At 46.7% G+C, this 15,579-nt stretch overlaps 1 protein-coding gene across 1 annotated transcript; it reads left to right on the top strand.

The window, feature by feature from the left end:
• Positions 1-5,105: 5,105 nt before the first annotated feature.
• LOC139707342 (PRAME family member 12-like) lies at positions 5,106-7,737 on the top strand. Its single transcript, XM_071618551.1, has 3 exons — positions 5,106-5,392; positions 5,771-6,352; positions 7,164-7,737. The coding sequence occupies exons 1-3, from the start codon at positions 5,106-5,108 to the stop codon at positions 7,735-7,737; spliced, it is 1,443 nt and encodes a 480-aa protein (XP_071474652.1).
• Positions 7,738-15,579: the final 7,842 nt, after the last annotated feature.

Here is a 15,579-nt window from a genome sequence, read left to right as displayed (position 1 = left end):
AAATATATTTACAGTACTCTAATTGAAATGCAGTTGAAACCTCTTGACATTTTGTATATAGATTTATACCTGCTGGGACTTTTAAGTTTTAGTAACCTTGTTTTTGTGATAATGTAAATTTTAAATTTTTTAAATTTACCAATAAATGAAATAACCAACAGTGCTTAAATATTTTACCTTACGGAATTTAAGAAGTTAAGATTACTTGATATTATATTTAACAGTTAACATTTAAACTTTGTAAACAAATCAGATGTCTTTAACAAACACATCCATGATTAATTTCATATATGTCAGAACTAATTTACATTTTTTTAAAAAAAGGTATAAGACAAATGCATTGAATAGCATTTGTAATTTTTTCCCATTGAAGACAAATCCTAGAGACAATGGATATTAGACACTTTATAGACACTAACATTTTATTAACAACTGTTTGACCACCTAGAAACAAATCTGTGCATTGTAACTTTAAAGACATTTTTACTTTTATTTATTTACCCAATTTCAATTGAACCTTTTAAACCATATGAGCCAAAGATATTAATATCCATTTTTTAAATTTTAATTTATGAAATCATATGTCAATTCTTAGTACCAAATATATGTAGACACTGAGAAACTGACGTGACTCCATTTTTGAAAATAAATAAATAACAGCAGCTTCTACCTCAATCCCTATCCAAGGAAGAGGGCATGACCCTTGTCCTTGAGGGGGAAAAACCCACAGAGCACTCCGAGGCACATACTCATCTGCTGACTTGTTTATCTACAATTAACAGGAGAGATCTGAGGCACCAGGTGTCCGTACTCAGTTAGGCTAGGTGAGGACCCATAGCAACCCCCTAGCAACCACCAATCAGTATTTTCCCAGACAGGGAAAATACTCAGGATGCCAGATGACCCCCCAGTACTTTATGGTGGCTGATAACATGTTGGGAAACCATGTAGTTCAGCACATACGCCCCTCATGGCTTAAAACAATCAGTTCAAAGGAATCCTGCAGACCCACCTTTCTGTTCAAATGTGGCTCAACAGGCTTCAACAAATATCCCTACTCATCCATTAATTCCCTCCAGTGCAGATGGGACCAAGCAGGACAAGTCCAACCTGGCACTGAGATCCAATCAACCCACAGGAAAGAATGGTTGATCCCTGTTGCTTCAGGAGAAAAGATCTTCTTCAGAACAGGGATATATAAATGGTGTCCAAATCGACAGGCAGTAACTTGTGTCAAATCCTGATGAAGGGGAGCCAGGGGGCCATGAGGGGAAGGTCCCTAAGCAGCACTGCCTGGCAGCAGGAACTATCACAAACCAGTCAGCCACAACCTCAGCTGTGCATAAAATCTACCCCAACTTGTACGCCCATGTTTTCTAGGAGGACACTTGGCCAGTCGCTGCCTGTTGTCCTTGAACTGAGGCCACCCTTGGTACTGAATCTGTGGAGCCAGTGACAATTGATTCAAAGCTGCCTTTGACACCCTGTCTCCCTTTGCCTCCTGGATGGGGCTCTGACTCATCTTTCTTTGGGTGTCCTGCATCCTGCCCTATTATGTCTGACTACCCTTGTTCTTTGGAGAGCCACTGTCTGTTGTGACTCAGGTTGACAGTAACATCTACCTGTCTCCTGCACCAAGTCAAGGGTGGTAAGGGAAGGCAGGGCTGTGGCATGAAGTCACTCTTTCAGCTGGCTACACACAGACAAACGCCAGAGAAATTTACAATTCAGTAGAGAGACTAGATTTTAATTGTTGTGGAGCCTAAAAAGCAATGAGGTCTCTGAAATAGCCTTAGCCCTACTGAACTGCACACATAGGAGATTAAATGTGGGTCATTTGTGGTAAGTCATTATGTGAAACAGAAGCCAAAGATAACCTCAGCCAACTGTGAGTATCCAACTGTGATGTGGGCAGAAGTATTTTCCAACTAGATACCCAAGAAAACCATCACGGTTTATATGCTGTGTCTCCCAACAGCTCACCTGTGAGACAATCATTTTGGAAAAGACATGATTGGTTTATAGCCTTAACCTTGTCAGTAAATTAATTCCCAATGGGATTAACTGAGTGATAACAGGGAGCAGGTGTGGTGTGGCTGGAGGAAGCTGATCATTGGGGGTGTGAATATGGTGTGTATATTTTGTATCTGGCCATCTCTCTGCCTCTCTGTTCTCTAATAATGTGAGCACCTTCCCTTTGCTACAATCTCCCACCATAATGGTCAGCCTCACCTTGAAGGTGAGGGCCCAAGAAATGGAATCTGCTGTGTGTGCATTGAGACCTCTGAAACCATGAGTCCCCAAATAAATTTTTCCTCCTCTGTAGTTGTTGGGGTTGGGTGTTGTAGTGACATCGTGAAAAAGCTGACTAACACAATGACAGAACAACAAAGCAGAAATGCAATTCTGTAACTGCCACCAATTAAACCATTCCTTCTACATCTTCCCTGTAAGTCCTCCCCTCACATGGCTCACCATCCAAGCACTCCCTCTCTTTCCATCTCTCCTTCCTCAATTCCTGAATTACTTTTTACTCAGACTCTTCAAATTTTCCTTTGTCTGTGATCTTCTCACAGCCTAAAGAGCCCTGGAAACTGCCTGGAGCAAAGGCTGCCTGGGAGATGTGCCCAGGGGGGTCTCTGATTCTGAAGGAAAACTCTCCAGTGGGTGGCCTCCCTGATGTCAGGAACACCTGCTGTCCAACCCTGTGTCTTTCTTTCCAATTCCCAAGTTGCCCATAGTTTGCACCCTAGGTGGATTTCAGACTTCTCCAAGTCTGATGAGGCACGGTGGCCTATGCCTGAAATCACAGCAACTCAGGAGACTGAGGCAGGAGGATGGCAAATTTGAGGCCAGCCTCAGCAACTTAGGACTAAGCAATTTAGTGAGACCCTATCTCCAAATAAAAGCAAAAAATAAAAATGCAGGGGATGTGGTTCAGTGGTTGAGAACTAATGGGTTCAATCCCCAGTACAACAGACAAACAGGAGAAGTCTTGACCTAGGTCTAGAAGACTGATTCCACCCTCCTTGTCTGCTCTTCCTCTCTGAGTGTGCCCAGATTTGCTGCGAGGTAACTCAGACTCGACACTCGTGTGACTGTTGTCAACATGGTTTCTGTTCTGTGGTCTTCCTGGATGACACTAATGTCTTCAAAAAGCTGTTTTTACTATGGAATTTTTGGAAAAATAATTTAAATAATTTTGAAATGGCCAAAGATCCCTTTGAAAGATATTTTCAGGTGTTGTTTTTTCTTAGGGATTCAGTGCTTTTCTGTCTCACGGGAGGAACAGGAGGGTCACATATGGAAAAAATTGAGTGGTTAGAGTGCATGGAGGGATGCATCCCTGACTCTCACAGTCTCCCTGATTCTGCGCTCCTGCATGAGCATCGGATTCAATCAATCAATCGGGAGGAAGAAAATCCAATCAGGATTAAATGGGTGGAGACTGGAGATCCTGATCAGATACCGCTTTCTGAATGGATGCCAGCCAATCAGATGGAGGTGGGGGCGTGGTCAGAGAGGTCCATAAAAGCTTCTGTGAAGCCAGAAGAGAAACACAAGAGTCCTGGAGCCCAAGCAGAACCAGCCTGGCCTGCTGAGGCTCCGAGAACCCTGCACCTGGACAGATCCCATAAGTCCCTCACTGCCCTGAGCACCACCCCGTTCCCGCCTCACCTGTGCGGATTCAGGAACAATTTTGTTCCTGGTTTTTCTCATGAACAAATTTAAAACTTCGATTTTGCCTCTCATTGTAGTATTACCTTGATCCTGAACACTAGGATTTCCACTTGGTTTATGTCACTTTCAATTTTCTTTCTTTGTTTCTTTGGTATGAGCTATTGAACCCAGGGGCACTCAACCACTGAGCGATATCCCTACATCTAAATTTAGAGACAGGGTCTCACTGAGTTGTTTAGTGACTGCTCTTGCTGAGGCTGACTTTGATTCCATGATTCTCCTGTCTCAGTCTCCAGAGACCCTGGGATTACAGGCTTGTGCACTCACGACCTGCACTTTTTCTTTTTTTAAATTGTTGTTTTTTTAAAGTTTATATGGACAATATAATTTATTTATTTATCCATTTATTTATTTGGTGGTATGGTGATTGAACCAGGGCCTTGTGCATGGGAGGCAAGCACTCTATCAACAGACGTATGTCACCAGCCCATCATTTAATAATTTTTACCTGCTGCTGAGGATCAAGCCAAGTGCCTCACATGTCTTAGGAAAGTGCTCTTCCACTGAGCTCCAGACAAAGCCAATTTAAAATTACTTAACCAAGGAAGAATATTGCAATTTTATTTCATTCTAATTGATTGAAATTCTATTTTCTGATAATAAAAATATTTATTTTGTGTCATCTTAAAATTATACTGATTTGCTGGGCGTGGTGGCACACATCTGTAATCCCAACACCTCCAGAGTTTGAGGAGGCCAGAGAATTAGAGTTCAAAGCCAGCCACAGCAGCAGGAGGTGCTGAACAAATCAGTGAGACCCTGTCTCCAACTAAAATACAAAATATGGCTGGGGGCAGTGACTTCCTGGTTGAGTGTCCTGAATTCAATACCCAATATTGCCTCATCCCCCAAATTATACTTTAAAGCTTATGTAGTTTTGTAATTTTATAATTTGTTTAAACAAATAAACAAAAAGCTTCAAACTATCTCATGCAACACTTCACAGACTCTGTTCTTCTGATCTCTTTGTTCTCTTGACCTCCTCGCTAAGGTGGCAGAATCTCACATGTGTAACAGATATCCATGAGACTCTGTTGTAATTTCCAAGTGTTTTATAATATGGGCACATACTTTATAATTGCCCATTTAGTTTTTTGAAATTAAAAATAACATCACCCATCTGAGGGCAACTCCTTTCTGAGCCTCGGTAGTTGTTGAAACTGAGGAGCCTACTGCATTAAGTCACATGACACTCCAATTCCCATTTTATAAAGACAAAATAATAATCAAAGGCTTTCCCCCATTAAGGTTGGGGTGAGTTTTAGACTCCCCAGTACCCTCTTCCCAGTGGCTGGCAATGGATGGGATAGTGGCCTTTTCTCTGGACCATTTTCCAGGTTCCTTCTTCTTTCAGACTCCCCAGGATGAGCATCCAGTCCCCACCCACGCTGCTGGAGCTGGCAGGGCGCAGCCTGCTGAGCGACAAGTCCAGGGCCATCCTGGATCTGGAGGACCTTCCCATAGAGCTCTTCCCACCACTTTTTGTGGAGGCCTTCAGCAGGGGACACACTGAGGTCCTGAAGAAAATGGTGCAGGCCCGGCCCTTCACCTGCCTGCCCCTGGGGGCTCTGATGAGGAAGCCACAGCTGGAGATGCTCCGAGTGGCCCTGGATGGGCTGGACATGCTGCTTACCCAGCAGGATCACCCCAGGTGAGGGGGACCCAGGTGGTCTGTAAGGGAGCACCCTCGGTGCCAGGGAAGGGATGGGTATAGGCAGGGAGAGTGGGTGCTGAAGTGTGCTAAACAGGCTTCCTGTGCTGTCATCAAGGAGGGGTGGAGAGGCCTTGGCCATGTTGAGCCCCATCTGGGAAAGGCTTCCAGATGTGGAGGTGCTTGTGGCAGCTGTGCTGACCCCTGAATGAGGCTGTACCTGCCCCTGCCTCAGTCTGTACAAGTGGGGGCACCAGGCTGGATTGGAGGGAAGTGGGTGGAGAAAAGTGAGACAGAAGGAAGAGGTGGAGCAGGGAGCAGCAGCTGAGAGGGGAAGGAAGGGGCCTCAGGGCTGAGACTCTGCTGTGGTCCCCACAGGAGGTGGAAACTGCAGGTGCTGGATTTGGGGAGGGCTCCAAGAAACTTCTGGAGGACGTGGTCTGGAGCCATGGTGGATGCCTGCTCACCAGAGGACATTAAGAAGAATCGAACATTGAAAGTTGGTCCAGCAATGGCAGCTAAGCTGCCCTTGAAGATATTCATAGACTTGTGCCTCACAGAAGGGCCCCTGGATGAATTCCTGACTCTCTTGTTCCTGTGGGTCACACAGAGAAGGGACACGCTGCACCTGTGTTGCAGTAGGCTGAAGATCTTTGGGAAACCCACCAGTCACAACAGGAAGGTCCTGAGACTCCTACAGCTGGACTCTGTCCAGAAGGTGGAAGTGCACTGCACCTGGGCGCCCTCCACCTTGGCTGCTTATGCTAATTTCTTGGGCCAGATGAGCAAACTGAGGAAGCTGCTTGTCTCCCAGGTCCGCGTGCCTGCCCACACCTCCCCAGAGGAACAGGATTGGCTGCTCGCCCAGCTCACCTCACAGTTCCTCAGGATGGACTGCCTGAGGAAGTTCTATGTGGATGCTGTCCTCCTCCTTGAGGGCCACCTGGAGCAGGTGCTGAGGTGAGTAAGGAGGATGAGCTTCCTCTGCAGACCAGTATCAGTAAATATGAAAGGGCACCTACTGTGTGCCAGCCACTGACACTCTCATGGTGAACAAGGCACTGGAAGGTAAATAACCCATCATCTGTTCCTGTTGTATCCTGAAGCTCCATCTCCTAACCTGTGTTAGAGCAAAGGGCTAAACCAGGGTTCGTGGTCTGGGAAGTGACATCATTCTGGGAAGCCAGCTGATGAGGACAGAAGCTAGTGAGGTGGGTGTGAGGTTCCTTCCCTGGGAGCCCTGTCCAGCGACAGGGGTACAAAGCAGGGTAGAGGTGAGGACTTTGAAGGAGGGAAGCCCCCACACCTCTACCTGTTCAACAAGGAAGCCCTGTTGTCCTCCATCTGGGAGGAGAGGAGCCCACTTCTAATGCCCTCCTGGGGAAGGCGTGTCTGAGCTCCAGGTGATGACTCAGGGGTTGTGAGTGAAGAGCAGGGAGGAAGATCTTGCTGAGGGGACAGGGATTGAGCCCTGCAAGGGTTAACCCCAATGTCTTTTGACACATCTTTCCTGTATTTGCCTTTGGTACATGACTCTTCCTGACTTCCTGGGCTAGATATGTGGCTTTCTGCTTGTCATTGAGGGTGACATTCATAGAGCTGGAGGACCCACAGGATCACACATGTAGTGGTGAAAATTTCAGGTGGAAATGGAGTGACCTGAATGAGCAGATTCTACAAAAATGTGAATCGTGTTCAGATGGTCACAGTGACCTTGGTTTTGGGTCAATTCATCTTCTCCCTCAGAACTAACTGCCTGGTTCCTCCTTAGGCACCTGAAGACCCCCCTGGAGACCCTCTCAATAACCAAGTGCCCGCTCTCAGATTCCGACTGGAATTATCTCTCCCGCTGCCCAAACACCAGCCAGCTCAGACACCTGGATCTAAGGGGCATCAAACTGACCAATTTTAGTCTGGAGCCCCTCCAAATTCTTCTGGAGACTGTTGCAGCCACCCTGAAGAGCCTGGACTTGGAAGCCTGTGAGATCACGGACTCCCAGCTCCAAGCCATCCTGCCTGCCCTGAGCCGCTGCTCCCAGCTCAGGGCCTTGTGCTTTTTCCAGAATCGCATCTCCATGTCGGTCTTCAGGGACCTGCTCTGTCACACTGCCAGGCTGAGCAAGTTGTGCATAGAGCTATACCCTGCCCCTCTGGAAAGCTATGATGCCCAGGGTGCCATCCAACCAGGGAGATGTTCCCAACTCTGTGCTGAGCTCACAGCAATTTTGAAGGATTTTAGGCAGCCTAAGGTCCTTGTTTTCTATACTGTGCCCTGTCCTCAATGTGGCCACATGTTCTTCTACAACCAGGGCCTCAATCACTGTTTCTGTCCAACAGCTGCCTAGTTGGGTATGTATAAAAAGCTGCCCTCTACACAATTGGATGTATAACCAGGATGTAGAGGGATCATGAAGGAAACTCAGAGACCAGTATTTCAGACACTGCCTGAAGTGTGGATGGGGAAAGGAATTGGATGCTGGGGGCTACATTGGAGGGAAGCCCCTGAAGATTGGACCTTCTGCATAGAGCCATATGTGTCTGTATAGAGTCATAACAAGGGGCCTGAATTTTTAGAATGGGATTTAGGCTTCATGCACATATGAAGAAACTATTTTGTTCCATGGATGGTCCATTAAAAAATAGTCCAAATGAACAAGGTCTCAAGATTAGTCCTTGATATCTTCCATGATGGGTTTACCCAGTTTTCTGTTTTTGACACTGGAATTCTCCAGGGACTGATGGAGAAACAACACCAAGTACTTGGTGATCAATAAGGTTCATTCCCAGGAACTTAAAGCATCCAACTGAAATCAGGTCATTATCTGTGGCTACACTGTGGCATAATCCATGTAGGGGAACACAGGAGGCCTGGAGCATTCTAAGTGGATGATAAAATTTCAAAAAGCCCTTCTTAGGCAACCTCAGTGCCACCCAGACACTCAGGGCTTGCCCATTTTTGTGAGTCTCCACATAGACCTAGAAACCTGGCGTCTTGGCCTCTTTGGATGCAATGAGAATAAAATAGGGTCTCTGGGCCTCACAAAATCTTGCCCATCATTCTGCTACAAAGTCTTTCCTGAAATAATGTAGTCATGGCTAATGAAACCATCCAAGTTATCTTTCATCAAAATAGTAGAATTATATAGGTAGATAACACTTGCAAATGTGTCCAAATTAAACTTTATAAATTACCAACAGGCTTCAGTTCTTGGACTTTTATGGGGGAGGATCAGGAATCACAGCCCAGTGGGTTCTCATGCAGATGTTTAAGGGTTGGGTTGGTATGTAGGAGTGGTGAGCCTTTCTCAAATGCCCATGGGCAGGAAAGTGAAATGTTGTCCTTAATATGCCAGCTGTCATTTAAGATGGCCATCCAGATGCTAAGCAAGACCTTATAGTGAGAAATTGATGTGACTCCATTTTTTTTAAATAACCAGCCTCTACCTCAGAGCAGGGCCTGTCCAAAGCAGGGGCGGTGGGGAGAATGATCCAGCATTTCTAGGCACATAGCTACCCCTAACTGCAGTGGCCAGATAGCCTTGACTCAGGCAATGCAAGACCAAAGAATGCTTGAGACCTAATTTCGGACCATAGCAACAACCAGAGTGAGAAAGGGAACATATCTGAAATGCCAGGTGACCCTCCCATTAGTTTTGGTGATTGATAGCATGTTAGGAAACCATGTAGTTTAGCGTGTACACCCCTCACAGCTTAAGCCAATCAGTTCAAATATATCTAACCAATCACCCTTACCCAACTTGTTCCCACCACTGAATGTGCTAATCAATGTTAAGAGTTTTTGTTTGATTTTACCATGGTGTGAAATGATTTACTGAGTGATATTGTGATGCATAGAGTATCCAAAAAAAAAAAAAAAACCCAAAAAAACTATAAATCCTCACTGAACTAGGGGCCATGACTCACTCCCTGGGACTGCTGCTTCCGAAATGGTTGTGAGTCCAGGCTCGAGCTTGAAATAAAGACTCTTGTGTCATTGCATCAGATTCGGCTCCTGGAGGGCTACTGGGGTCCCATGAATCTGGCATTATGATAGGTACTAAAAAGAAAAGAAAAATTGAAAGGGAGTTGTTAGAGACACAGCAGACTCCTAAAACATTACACTACCCTTGGGGACAGGGACAGAGAAGCAGGCTTTGATTCCCCTACAAGGTAAAGGGTGTTTGGGGGGGATTGGCTCAGCAAACAGGCTTGAGAAGTATAAGATTCTTGCTTAGTATCTGGATAGCCATTTTAAGTGACAGCAGCCATTTTAAGGAAAAACCTTTGCTTTCCCACCCAACCCTAACCACCCATATTAGGACCCACCTGGCTCTGATTCCTGAGCCTCCCAAGATCGGGTTGCCTGGTGTGCCAAATTTCCCCTTTGAGGTTCACTGAGTCTCCCCGGGTCCCGATCTGGATTCCATAATGGGACCCACTTCTCCATTCTGCTGAAGGCTCTCTCTGCCCCCACCAACAGACATTTCATCTCCAGTCAACCTAAAGGACCTACAGTTCCCAGGAAGTGACGGTTGATCGTCTGGCACTCTAGGTGGTTGGGGGCACTCCCAGGCACAACATTCACAGCTACTGCTGATCCCTCCTATTGACTCAGTGTATAAGTGGTCATTTATTTGGGTCCTGGGTTTTGAGACAAAACCACCGAGGATAAATGGGAGCTGTTCCTGGTGAGACGACCTCTCAGCCTTGGGTTATTCTCTATGGACTTTTCCCACATCTATGAATATCTGTACCTTATACGGACTTTTGCCCCTACTACATTGTCCTGGCTGGGTCCCAAGTACCTCTATGGGATCCTGGTCTTACGCTTACCCAGTGGGGTTGACAACCACTTGAGCATAACCATGCTCTCAACTAGGTGATACTAGAGACTGGGGGATGGCCCACGTTTAAGTTCACATTCTATGTCTCATGGGTGGCTCCTCATCCATTCCCTCCCAGAGTCCTCTAGGCTGCCTCCTGGCTGACCTATGGTCTCTCTCACCCCAAATCTAAACCCCGCAAAACTTATCTGCTTGTGCAATCAGATCTGGCTTCAATATCCTTTGAATAATGACTCTTAATTGCCACTTGAGGGCACTCTAGACCCCAATGTTATCAGGGATCTCTTCAACTATTGTGAGTGTTCCGGAAAATGGAAAGAGATGTCATATGCTCAGGCCTTTTCCTTTCCATGTCCTAATCCCTCTCTCTCTAGCTCTTGCTCTCCCACACAAGTCCTCTCAGCCCTCACCTCCCCTACACCTTCTTCCAAAGGGACAGAGGATTCTACCCAGGATTCCTCCTCCTTTGACCCAGTGGGTGAGACACCCACCTTGCCACAGTTCTCTTTCTGATGAAGCTACCACAACAACTGTTCCCTTGGCCCCTCCACCTTCTCTCCTCCTGCCTCAGGCTCACAGGCTACCACTCCTCAACCCACATCTCTGTGTCTGATACACGAGGTGGCTGGGGTAGATGGTATAACCCGGGTTCATGTGCCTTTCTCTTTTTTAGATCTTTCCCAGACAGAACAGTGGCTTGGATTCATACTTCAAGCCCCACCACATATATCAAAGGGTGTCAATATCTGACTCAGTCATATAATTTGACCTTCCATGGTGTCCATATGATCTTGTCTAACACCCTCCTGCCTGAGGACCATAGGCGAGTTTGGGAGCAAGCTAGAAATTATGCTGAATACATTATACATCAGACTACCCCTGCCCATCTGATTGACATTGAAGCAGTCCCTGACCAGGACCCCAACTGGGATTAGAATTTTCCTGAGGAATAACTAGTAGAAACCAATGCATTACTTGCCTCATGGCAGGACTTAGCAAGGCAGCCATAAGGTTATCAGTTATGAAACACTTCAAGAAGAATTCCAAGATAATAATGAAAACACTTCAGCATTTTTAGATTGCCTGACTAAGGCTTTATTACAATATATTAATCAGGACCCTGAGGCTCCAGATTGGAGACAACTACTGAGGACATAATTTTTCTCCCAGATTTTCCCTGATATTAAGGCCAAACTAAGACACATTGAGAGGAGGCCCCTAACTCCCCAACTGAGGTTCTGGAAGTGACCTTTAAGATGTATAATGAGGGAGACGAGAAGGCCTGAAACCAGAGATATCAGATGCTCGCTCAAGCCATCTACCTGGTCTCAGCATCTATGCTTGGTTCCACTGGCCCAAGGAAGTGTCCCTCGGGTCTGCTTAAACCCTGTTTTAAATGTGGTCAGATGGGTCATTGGGCTTGTACATGTCCTAAGCCTTATAAGCTTCTGGGTCTTTGTCCTAAATGCCATCAAGACGGACACTGGGCCATTGACTGTCCCCAAGCTCATAGGAGCCCCTGGACATCCAGCCCTCCTGGAGTGGCTGCAGAGGATTGACAAGACCCAGGTCCTCATCACCCAACCACTACCATCACTCCACGGAAACTCAGGGCACTCTAGATCCCAATGTTATCAGGGATCTCTTCAACTACTGTGTGTTGAAGAGATAACTTCAGGGTAACTCTTCTTATTTCAGGTAGGCCCGTCTCCTTCCTCCTAGACACTGGGGCTACATATTCAGTCCTCAAGGTGTTCTGGGGGCCAACTACCAACCCTTACAGACACCTAGCCTTGTTTGTGCTTTTGGTTTTGTGATTTTTACACATTCCTGTTTGGTCAATCCACAATGTCCTGTTCCCCTTATGGGAAAGGACATCCTCACAAAGTTGGGGGCTATGCTCTCCTTCTCCCCTCATAGACGCTTCCATGCAGACTGACCTGCTGCCCCCATGACCCTCACACTTACCTTAGGACCATCCCCTACTCGGTTGGCCAGTGCCTTCCCATGACCCACTTCTGAGGTGGACATTTCCAGTCCCTCTATCACCTCACACCACGAGCCCATTCACATCTGTCAAAACCTCCTCCATTTATTGCCTAATCACAACACCTGCTCTCCCTCCTTGCGGATGCTGTCCCTCTTTTTGCAGAGCAGCCTTAATCACATTCTTCCAACAGCTTTGCTCTTTCATCCAGGTATTTGGGCTGCTTTGGAACCTGGCCTGAGGGCCCAGGACAATGACCACACACTTTCTTCCATTCACCTAGGGCTCTTCTTTACTACGCACTGGCCTCCCTTGGGGAAGTGACTTTGCTCTTCCTCAACCTTCCTTCTCACAAGTCTACTTCCTAGAGATGGCAGTGACAAGTCTCCACTCTAGAGACAAAAGTTAACTTAGATCTTGGCCCAGCACCAAGATTCTTGACTTTCCCATCCCTTCCCCTTGGTGAGTTCACTCTTGGGTCTTGGTTCTCAGCTCCTCTGTGGAGCTCATGAAAGCCCTGGGAAGGCACCAAGACTCTCATGGCAAATCTGGGAACTAGGGAAGTAGTGGGTGAGGACTCCCTTCTCTCAGACCCAGGAAGGCTTCAGCTCCGGGGCCAGAGAATTGTGTGGTGGTGATCCCTTTTCACTCTGTTCCCTCTCTCACTCTGGTTTGTCCTAGAGCTGGGGCCACCTCCCTGTAGCCACTCCAGCAATCCAACTTACCATGGGAAACTCCCAGTCCAGAATCCCATCTGACTCCCCTCTCCGCTGCCCCCTCACCCATGTAGCTCCACTCCATTTGGCTCCTGAATAATTCAACTTTCCACTCGGTCATGGCCCCTTTATGACTTGGACAATGATCAAATAATGGCACCTTGGAGCCAAATATTTTATGGACTCTTTATAACTTTTGAAAGCATTCAAAAAAAATGGAAGGAAATCCCTTCTATGCAGGATTCTCCTCTGTCCAATCTAAGCCTTCCCAGGCTCCTCTTGCTTCCCTGCCCAGCTTCTACTTGCCACTAAAGCTCTGGATTCCTCCAGAGACCTTCCTTCTAGACAAACAAGGACCCAGAAACCTCCTCCCTTCTTCTATTGGCATTGAACATTGTAAAGCCCTGGGCAGCAATGTCCCTGGCCAAATCCACACTGAAGCTAACATTGAAATACAAAGGACAGACTCTGCTAGCTGGATAAGAGGCCTAAGACTAAAAAAATAAGTGTCAATTTAACTTTTCCCTTGGCTACAATACAGAAGAAAACTTTCGCTATCCATCTCCCTGACCTCACACGCCCTTTTCACCTTTATGTGGTTGAAAAGCAAGGCTTTGCTCTACAGGTCCTTGGACACATGCTGGGGCCAACCTTTGCCCTGAGTCATTTATCTATTGAAGTGTCTGGACCCTACTGTTCAGAGATGGGCCCCTTGTGGCTGCAGCCTCTGGACTCATTAAGCAGACAAAGAAATTCATCTTTGGGGCCTCACTCAGCATCCTGGCTCCCCCTCACCTAAAGGAACTCCCCACCTACAAGGGCTTACATTCTTTGCCCCTTGTTGCCTTTAATCTCTACAGGTTTTTCTGGTGGAAGATCCTACTCTAATTTCCCCACCTGCTCACCTTTAAACCCTGAAACTCTCATTCCTGCTCCTCAGGACCCTTCCACCTCTTCTCCTCTTACCCATTCATACTTAGAAACTCTGGAGGACCTTCTTCCCCATCCCTCCAACACACAGGAAGGACCCTCACTCCAGGCAACATACACATGGTTCACAGATGGCTCCTCCATCTTTCAAGAGGGAATTCACGGCCAGGGTAGGCAATAGTCTCTCTAGCCTCGGTTGTGTAAGAGCCTCCACTCCCAATATCATCAGGCTGAACTTGTAGCCCTCATCAGAGCCTTCACTTTGGCAAAGGGAGCTTCCCTCAATGTCTACTGTCCCTTGAATTACATTTAGACTGAACTAAAATCCTTCCTTGGCTCTTCCTCTGTCACAGGCCCTCCCAAATAAGCCACTCGACACCTCCCCTTTAAGCTTCTACATGGACAGCCCACCTCCCTGCTCAGCTCACCACCCTCTGATTCTCCACTACCCCTTGCTCCTCATCTTTTCTGGCCCCTTCTTGCATACACTAGGATCCTTCTTTGACAACACAGGGATGTTGTTCTGGCAAAGCCAATTCTGCCTCTTGTCTTTCTCCCACTCTGTCTCCTGGTGACCTGGTACTTTTACCACCCCCAATAAGCTCCCCTCGTTCTCTCAATTCTCTGAAAAATGGACTGGACCCTTTCAGGTCATTCTTACCACTTGTTTGGTGGCTCACCTTGAGGGTATCCAATATGGAGTTCCTAACCCCCATTTAAAACAGTCCTCTCTGCCCTCTTACACTGTGAGACCCACAGGCCCTTCAAGCTATGTCTCTCCAAGGTTGAAACCCCAATCTTCCTTTGGTCTCTGAGGACCAAAAGGATACTGTAGAACCATGAGTGCCAACCTTCCCTTTTTCATTTTTACCTCCTCCCTCACACTGCACTCACATCCCAGGGGTGCCACCACCAGGGATTACCATTCCAGTTTCCAGGAGACTTACAGCAACTTGCTCAAACCATACTAGCCATACAATGCAAGCTTGATTCTTTAGCTGCTGTGGCTCTGCAGAATCCAAGAGGCCTTGACCTTTTTAGGGCCAAGAAAGGTGGATTTTTCTGAACCTACAAGAAGAATGCTACTAACATGTCAATCAATCTGGTAAGTAAAGGACAAGATAAAACAACTCCAACAAGACCTTGAACATAGGAAAACACAGCCCTCCTCTGCTGAAGGAATACCAATCCCTCACCAAAACTGGGCCCCCTGGGACAGCATTCCACCACCACTCAACCTCCCTCATTGTCCCAATGATTCAAACACTGACCCTTCCCAGCAGGAAGCAGTTAGAGATTGACCTACATCCCTGTTCCCCATGGGGCCCAACAAAAAACAAAAAAGAGGGAATATAAGGTCCTTGTTTAGTACCTCCATGGCCATCTTAACTGACAGCTGTCATTTCAGGAAAAAGCTTCACTTTCCCATCCAAGGGTGTTTCTGAGAAAGGCTCACCACCCCCTCACACCAACCCGACACTTAACCACCAGCATTGGGACCCGCTCAGTTCTGATTTCCTGAGTTTCCCCCATAAAGGACCCAGAACTCAAGGCTGTTTTGCCCTTTCTTCATAGAGAGATGGCCTTTCCTTGTCAAGTCTGAAAAATAAACTCCCTTATGTATCTCTGCCTGGTTTCTGCCCTTTCACTTCTAACTTACACTTTAATCTCTTTCATTAGGTTGTATTTACCGAACTAAAAAAAAAAAAG

This window comes from Marmota flaviventris, chromosome 10 (genome assembly GCF_047511675.1).
Source record: "Marmota flaviventris isolate mMarFla1 chromosome 10, mMarFla1.hap1, whole genome shotgun sequence".
In the NCBI taxonomy this organism is placed as follows: Eukaryota; Metazoa; Chordata; class Mammalia; order Rodentia; family Sciuridae; genus Marmota; species Marmota flaviventris.
Note: the sequence above shows the minus strand (reverse complement) of the source record. Positions and strands in the feature narration are given on the sequence as shown.